General features: G+C 33.9%; 1 protein-coding gene across 4 annotated transcripts in view; it reads left to right on the top strand.

Moving 5' to 3' along the window:
• Positions 1–712: 712 nt before the first annotated feature.
• Positions 713–9,141, top strand: part of LOC119607990 (putative mediator of RNA polymerase II transcription subunit 26) — a 31,330-nt gene continuing 22,901 nt past the window's right edge. For all 4 annotated transcript variants that reach the window (XM_037962179.1, XM_037962180.1, XM_037962178.1 and 1 more), the window contains exons 1-2: positions 713–1,320; positions 2,880–3,076. In XM_037962179.1, coding sequence (XP_037818107.1) covers positions 940–1,320; positions 2,880–3,076 — 578 coding nt within the window. In that variant the 5' untranslated portion in view covers positions 713–939. The remainder of the gene's footprint in view (positions 1,321–2,879; positions 3,077–9,141) is intronic.

Below are 9,141 nucleotides of genomic sequence, written 5' to 3'. Positions count from 1 at the left end.
TCAATTTCTCGCTAAGACAATAAGACGACAATACAATTTAATATCACAAAAAAATAATATGAAATTCCTTTTTCGTCCATAAATCAATTCAATTAAAAATTGATCATGTCTATTTAAACCTCATTAATAAAAATGATGACTGGAAAAAAACATTCATATCGATAACATTTCATCATTTAAATCATAAATGTCATGGTAACAAGATCGTAAAAATACAACAGAAATAAATAAACTAAAATACTTAAAACAAAACCAGTCTAAAACAATGGGAATAGCACAAGATTAAAGATTTAAATCAAACTTGTAAAGTGTTGCAATAGAACAATAGAGCATTAGACACAACAACAACAACAACAAAAAGTGACTAGAAGCTTAACAAGTGTCATCAATTCGACATGATCAATTGATTGGCTGGCTGGTTGCTGGTTTGATCTTCTTCGAAAACAAAATCAAACAACATGTACATCTAGATAAAAAACACATGTAGAGATGTGTTGTTTTAAACACAAGTAGATACAACAAGTAGATACAACAAGTAGCATCTACATTTAATGAACTTGAAGTAGTCATTTGTACATAACCACAACAAGTGACCTTTTGCAAACTAAAGTGATTTGGTTTAGAATTTTTAAAACGTGTAAATGAAATTTTGAAATGTAAATAATTAATTAGTTAAACTTAAAAATGATTTTTTTTCATTTATTTTCAGCTGCTCAATCACAACAAAACAAAAGATCCTCACGTATTACCAGTTCACGCACTAGCTTTGGTACTAATGTTAAACCCTCTTCATCAGGAGGCTCTTCCTCCTCTTCATCGAGTGGTGTCAATTTCGATTGTCCCGAAGAGTTTGGCTACTATCCCCATCCCACCGATTGTACTCAGTATTATGTGTGCGTTTTCGGTGGTGCCTTATTGGAAAGTTGTACTGGTGGTCTTATGTACTCTCATGAGTTACAGACATGTGATTGGCCCCGTAATGTAGGCTGCGAAGTGGTCGATACTCATGAACGTCGTCCACAACAACAACAGCAGCAGCAACAGCACAGCCAGCAACATCAACAACAAACTAATGCTAATCAACATGTACCAAGTAGAGTACGTTTTGGTTCGGCCTTTACCAGTCCCCAAGAGGTGAGAACTCAGCAACCTCAACAGGTTTTGAAAGCTACTGTACCACCTCAATATCATCGACAACCACCACAGGTTATTCAGGCTCAAGTGCAGACAATATCGCAACAGTCGGAAAATTCGAATCCCATAATTACATCTAGAGGGCAACCTAAACATTTGCTAGAGGCTCAAGAAGAAATTGCTAAGGTAGGTGGTTATATGTATATTAATAATTATGGGTCCTTATGGACTCGAACTAACAATGTTGGTATTTCTGTATCGATAATCCAGAGGCTCAAGACATCTTACGGATATCCCAGATATCTCGCGAACCCAAATCTTATATATTTCAGACATAGTTTCAAAACTTTTAAACAAACTCTAAAACCTTAGATTAAAATCAATATTTCAAGGGCCCTAGATATTTTTGTGCCCCAAATTTTCTAAAATATATTAGATATTCTTTCAAAATAAGCAATACGTCCTATAAATAACTGAGATATAATTACTTCCAAAACATTTCCGATATTTCGCAAACTTTGTTTTTATCCTTTTTAGTTCAGACAATTTGACATTCCAAATGCTTCCGATATCTTACGGATTCAGAGACATTGATATAAATCAATGTTCAATAGGTCCAAGATATCAAGGATCCGATATGTTTGGGATCCAAATCTTCTTAAATATATCAGATATTCATTCAAAAATGACCTACAAACAACAGAATTTCGGTAGAAATCGATAGTAAAAGGACCTCTAGATATACAAATGTATTTGGGTAATTATTTCAGACATTGGATCGAAGGCTGTGACAAATGATACGGCAAATCTGAGGCAAATCCGATTGAAATATACATTACAAGGGTCCCCGATACTATGTTGACCCAAATTTTCTTAAATATATCAAATATTCGTTCATTTTACCTATAAACGACAAAATTTCGGTAGAATTCGATATTCTAGGGTCTTCAGATATATTTGGTTAAATATTTTAGACATTGAATCGAAAATTTTGACAAATAGCCCTGCAAATCTGAGAAATCATTGTTTATGAGCTGCTTGATATCAAACGGATCCCAGTCTTTAATATTTCAGAAATCGTTTAAAATGTTTCCCTATAAACAACAGAATTTCGCTTGAAATCGATATTAGAAGGGGCTTCATATGTATTTAGCTAATTATTTCAAACTTTACGATCTCTATAAATATCGGTAGAAATCGATATTCGAGGGGCTTCAGATGTACATATGTATTTGGGTAATTGTTTGAGACATTGGTCAGAAAACTTTGACAAATAGTACGGCAAATCTGAGGACATTGATAGAAATCATTGTTTATGAGCTCCCACTTATTATACGGAACCAAATCTTTCAGACATTGTTTAAACATTTTTGACAAAATCCGTAGCCCATGTCTGAAATCAACACTCACTTTGGAACCTTATAAGTAGTAAATTAGACTTTACTTTGTCATTTTTAAGAATGTCGGTAGAAATCAACATTATACGGTCCTCAGATATCATATATACATATGTCTATATGTACATTAACTTCCACAACCTTCCATCTCCATAAATGCCGGTAGAAATCGGCATTATAGGGGGATCAGATATCACATAAAATTGGATCGAACATTTTGTTATTGAAAATCGATGTCTGGGAACCTTAAGAGAAATCTATGTATACTGAAATCTTTCGACCCAAATTTTGTATAAATATAACATTTATATATAACATATAACACATTTCATTTTTACTATTTTCTAGCTCTATGCTGATGCCCATGAATCCTTGTTACCCGTCGAGGAAGAAGAAAGTGATCGTCAGCAACGTGTTTATCGTGGTCAACCCAGTACTGTGAGTCAAGTGCAAAAGGATCGTGATGGTATCATACATCAAGCCAGTATCAATGCCATACCCAATAATGACAAATTCAGTTCATACAATTTCGGTACACAATACCGGTAAGTTAAAATTGTGAAAATATACAACAAAAAAAATCTATATCAAAACTTATCAATGAAAAGTTAAACTACAATTTTCACTATTCACTATTTATTTTCTCACTATGGCTTTTTTAATTTATAATCAAATATGCTTTAATTTATTTTATATTTCATATTTAATGCTCTTTTTCTATTTTTTTATATTTCGACATAAAAACAAACTATTAAACTTTTTTTTTCTCAAAATTCTATCTCATCGCTCAAAAATTACTACAACCATAATTTCTAAAAACAATCAAATGCATTTGCAACTGCACTTTTTGACGTATATTTTTAACCTAACAATTGCCTACGACCAAAAAAACCAAATCGCACACACATTAGAACTGACATGTTACTAGACCTTGACTTGCTCAACAATGGACTAGAAAATGTTTTTGTTATAGACTCCAAAGATCTTGACCTCAATGTTCACAAACGTGTTAAACGTGATTTAGGGTTGGCCGCTACAGACAAATTGGTTTCGCTAACTACCACTGAGAACGAAAATGTTGCTTTAGAAAAAGAACAAACGGAACAGCAACAAGAAAATATACAAATTAGTAGCACTCAGCCCAGTAAAGCGGAAGACTCCAAAGTGGTGAAATACTCTTCGAAATTCTCTTCAAATGCTGATGAGACTATGCTTGAAATAGAAAGTTTGGTTAAGGAGCTATATGGTCCCGATATAAAAGCTACCACCACCGATGATTTAATGGATTTGATGGAGACAAAGGTTACACAAGAATTGAAACTTTCAAAATTGGTATTGGAACAACAGAACAGGGAAACCACTGAGGCAGTTCAAAGTGAAGTAAAACAATTTCTTAAATCAGAAGATAATGACTCTAATTCTTCTAATGAGCTTTCCGAAACTTCTACCAAAAATCTGATTAAAACTCTAGAAACTTCAGATCAAACTAGTACTGCACATGAAACCTCTACAATTTTAGATTTAGATAAGGAAACGTCTCAGAATTTGGTAACAAAAGAACCCGCAAAAACCTCTAACAAACTTGAAACTCAAACAGAAGTTGTATTATTTCCACGAGAACCCGAAGATATGGAATATTTGGATACTGGGGATAATGTAGCAGCAGAATCTGCTAGAATTATAAGACAATTAAGACCCTTTAGTGGACGCTCCAGATCTCAATGGTTTGGCAACGGGGCAGGAGCAGCAGCACCGGGTACAAACTATCGTTCTATAGATGCTCATTCTTATCAGCAACAACAACCTCAAACTTCATATTCCTTTGGAGCCTTTAATCCCTATCTTTCACCTCCTGCCACGCCCACATATGCTGCCCTAAACTCGCTTAATGTCCAGTACAAACCCAATAACTATCAACAAGGTTTCCCACAAAACGGCAACTATAAACAGCAAAAACCCAAAGTGGTCTATACAGGCTATAATTTATCACTACCCCCACCAAAAGCCACTACTAGTGAGGATGATTTTCGACCAGTAGTGGGTAAATATTATAGTACCAGTACCACTACCAGGCCTACATACCTCAAGAACACCGATTTACTGCCTTATATTCTCAAATCTCTACAAGAACTTAAGGAACAACGTAAAAAGCTGCAGGCTGAAAATTTCAGCTATTTTCACTTAGACAATCAACCCACCACTCTTAGACCCTTTAATGAATACAAATCAACTACTCCGAAAGTTACGCCTAATTCTCATTTCTCGCAAATCTCTACAGTGGGAGGATTTTACAATAACAAAAACTTGCAACAGCAGCCGAACAAACACTATCAGAATAATAATCCTTATATCAGCAATATTATACCCACCACCACGGAAAGCAATTATTTCAAATATAACTTAATAGCCAATCAACATATGAAGAATTTCTATAGCACTTTAAAGCCCCCGACTAACAATTATGATTTTACCACACCCTCGCCTTTTAATACGAATTTCAATATTATCAAACCTCCTAAGTTAGTGTTGCAACAGGGCAACTATGTGGACTTTGGTAAATTTTCGAATGGCATTAGTTATAGCAATACTTCCTCGACTATACCAGAATCATATCAAACCTTTGGTACCTCTCTAACCACAACGGCAGGCTTAAAACCAAGTCAAGAAACTTCCTCCTCTAAACCCTTGAAATTGCAATTTAATCTGCCAGATTTTCTCACAAATCTGCAAACTAAAGATATGGCCCATCTTAATCCCGCTGTGGTCGATATGTTGAAATATTTTAAGGCCGTTAATAAGCCGGATTCCCCCAAGGCTCAAAATAACAAAATTAAAACTTCTCAACCAGTTTTTGTTCGCAATGAATTACAACCGCAACCGATCAGTACCACCAAAAGACCCATTAAGGGTTATGAAAGTTTCTTGAATAGTTTAAACAAACCCGGTAACATGAAACCAAGCACCAACAAGCCTCTCTCCTCCACCGTACAACAACAAGAAGAATACTATGATGAATATGAAGAAGAAGAAAATGAATCGGTGGGCATTGATGTTGATGAAGATGTACAGCCACCCTCTGAAATGCCACCTTATATGCCTATGACCGAGACCATGGCTCCACCTAGATCACAAATGATGCCTGCTGCCAAACCCACAGAAAATCCCAATAAAAATCATCATGATTACAGTACCGGCTATATCCAAGCTACCACATCTAGACCTTTATTCTCGCCCAATTTTGAGCAGTTCTATCAACCACAAACGAATACCCAAGCCAATCCTAATCAAATACCTTCATTCATTAATTTCCCCACAGACTATTTCCAGGAAATCAAACAAAAACTGCCCAATCGACCACAAAACGCACAGATACCTCAACTTAGTGTTAAGCCCACGATCTCAACGACAATACGACTGAACTCTAGCACCACCAAAAAAACGACCACTACAACTACTAGCTCTACGACTACTACCACCACCACTCCTAGACCCATGACTACTACAGCTACAACGCCACGCATGCGTTATACCATAAGACCAAATCGTTTTCGCGGACAAAATAGATGGCAATCGTCGGCGAATAATAACAGCAACAACAACAATAGTAATAATACGAACAGCAATAATAACAACAACAACAATAATAATACAGCCATGAAAACTTTGACTTTAGACTTAAAGGAAAGACCTTTAAGCATAAGAAAACGTCCCACCTCATTGGCTTCTAGTACTAGTATGGGCACCGGCAGCAATATGAACTCTAACGGACAAAATCATAGCAACAGGTACAGTGTGTTTCAAAACAAAATCAAATAATACTATATGTCTCTAAAACAACTACAATCCAATAAAACAAAATAAAGAAAAAAAAACTAATTTTGTTTTTAACCCTGTTCCCTATTTATTTATATAAATGTATATGTATGTGTGAGGGGAATCATTTCCTTCCTGTTTATCCTAAAAAAACAGTGATTTTTGTACCCCCTCTCCAAAAACAAAACCTACAACAACAACAAAACGACACTTTAAACAATAACTGTAAATACTTTTTTTGTAAACTTTTGTGAATACTGTTACTGTGTGAATTTGTAAACAAAAAAAAACCTAAAACCCCCCAACAAACCCTGTACAGTTTTAACTGAACTAAAACCTAAACCAAAAAAAAATTATGAAAAGATTGACTAAAATTAAGGGACGCCTTCACCTCATGTTAGAGATTGAAAGACAAAAAATTAAATTCTGTATATATTCTAAAGTTATACGATTGAAAAGATGCAATTTTTTTAATTTTGTTAATAAAGCTGGAATAATTTTTAATAAATTCGATTGCTTTTGTTAAATAATTTTAAAAATTACAATCTTTTTGAGCATAGATTGCCATAATAATAAGTATTATAAAAAAAAACCTGGTATGAGTATTTTAAAGATCACTTGTAGTCTAGTCTATAGTCTAGTCTATAGTATAATATGTAGTATAATTTATAGTCTAGTCTACAGTCTAGTCAATAGTATAATCTAGCCCGTTGTCTAGTCTATACAATACTCTATAGTCTAATATATAGTCCAGTCTATAGTCCAGTCTAGTCTAGTCATAGTAGTCCTATAGTATATCGTATAGTCTTCTATAGTCTAGTCCTATAGTCTAGTCTATAGTCTAGTCTAGCTATCTATAGTCCTAGTCTATAGTCCTAGTCCTATATAGTCTAGTCTATAGTCTAGTCTATAGTCTAGTCTATAGTCTAGTCTATAGTCTAGTTATAGTCTAGTCTATAGTCTAGTCTATAGTCTAGTCTATAGTCTAGTCATAGTCTAGTTATAGTCTAGTCTATAGTCTAGTCTATAGTCTAGTCTATAGTCTAGTCTATAGTCTAGTCTATAGTCTAGTCTATCGTCTAGTCTATAGTCTAGTCTATAGTCTAGTCTATAGTCTAGTCTATAGTCTAGTCTATAGTCTAGTCTATAGTCTAGTCTATAGTCTAGTCTATAGTCTAGTCTATAGTCTAGTCTATAGTCTAGGTCTATAGTCTAGTCTATAGTCTAGTCTATAGTCTAGTCTTATAGTCTAGTCTATAGCTGCTAGGTCTATAGTCTAGTTCTATAGTCTAGTCTATAGTCTAGTCTATAGTCTAGTACTATAGTTCTAGTCTATAGTCTAGTCTATAGTCTAGTCTATAGTCTAGTCTATAGTCTAGTCTATTAGTCTAGATCTATAGTCTAGTCTGATAGTCTAGTTCTATAGTCTAGTCTATAGTCTAGTCTATAGTCTAGTCTATAGTCTAGTCTATAGTCTAGTCTATAGTCTAGTCTATAGTCTAGTCTATAGTCTAGTCTATAGTCTAGTCTATAGTCTAGTCTATAGTCTAGTCTATAGTCTAGTCTATAGTCTAGTCTATAGTCTAGTCTATAGTCTAGTCTATAGTCTAGTCTATAGTCTAGTCTATAGTCTAGTCTATAGTCTAGTCTATAGTCTAGTCTATAGTCTAGTCTATAGTCTAGTCTATAGTCTAGTCTATAGTCTAGTCTATAGTCTAGTCTATAGTCTAGTCTATAGTCTAGTCTATAGTCTAGTCTATAGTCTAGTCTATAGTCTAGTCTATAGTCTAGTCTATAGTCTAGTCTATAGTCTAGTCTATAGTCTAGTCTATAGTCTAGTCTATAGTCTAGTCTATAGTCTAGTCTATAGTCTAGTCTATAGTCTAGTCTATAGTCTAGTCTATAGTCTAGTCTATAGTCTAGTCTATAGTCTAGTCTATAGTCTAGTCTATAGTCTAGTCTATAGTCTAGTCTAGTCTAGTCTAGTCTAGTCTAGTCTAGTCTAGTCTATAGTCTAATCTATAGTCTAGTCTATAGTCTAGTCTATAGCCAACGAAAGACTCGTTTGAGTTTCTCGATCTCTATAGCATGGGGAATAGGGCATTTTAAGATTTTTAACTTTTTTTCATTTGTCATGATTAGGCCTGAAAAGCCTAAGAAGATATTTCTAAAAGCAATCCTATCATATTATTTTATAATTCAAAATGAAGGACACGATTATTTGCTCTCCTACTAAAGATCAAAATTAACCTTAACATTTCTATGCTTTCTAATAGTCCAATTTTTCGTCAATAAACTACTTAAAGTGCTGACGATATACACTATTATCCAAACTATAATGTTACCACTTTAATCATTAATATTAAAAATCTTAACTTCAATATTGTTTAAACAGTTTCTCTCAAGCGATAATTAACTAAGCTTTCATATCTCAAAGCAGTACCTTCGTGTTTGTCGTGAGATCGTTTAAAGCAGTGGTCGCATCACGCTGAAAGTAAAATTATCACATCTATATTTTCTCACCATATGTATGAAATACCTGAGATCTTCCTTTCCTGGAAAATGTTTATGCTGATCACTAGCTTAAACTTAGCAGCGAATTTTCTACAAAAATCTTTGGAAATCATGAGTTGATATTGAATTTATAATGAATTGAAATATAACGACAAATCTATCTTGATCTATCTATACAGGATCTATTTTTGAGCAGCATTCATAAAATTTTCAAACTTTTTAAATTAAAGTTATTCTAGTTTTTCAATTAAAATAATTAACTAAAAATATTTATATTATGGCA

Source organism: Lucilia sericata, unplaced genomic scaffold, assembly GCF_015586225.1.
Source record: "Lucilia sericata isolate MDLA Ls3-8-SP2 unplaced genomic scaffold, ASM1558622v1 Contig000771F_arrow, whole genome shotgun sequence".
Lineage (NCBI taxonomy): Eukaryota > Metazoa > Arthropoda > Insecta > Diptera > Calliphoridae > Lucilia > Lucilia sericata.
Note: the sequence above shows the minus strand (reverse complement) of the source record. Positions and strands in the feature narration are given on the sequence as shown.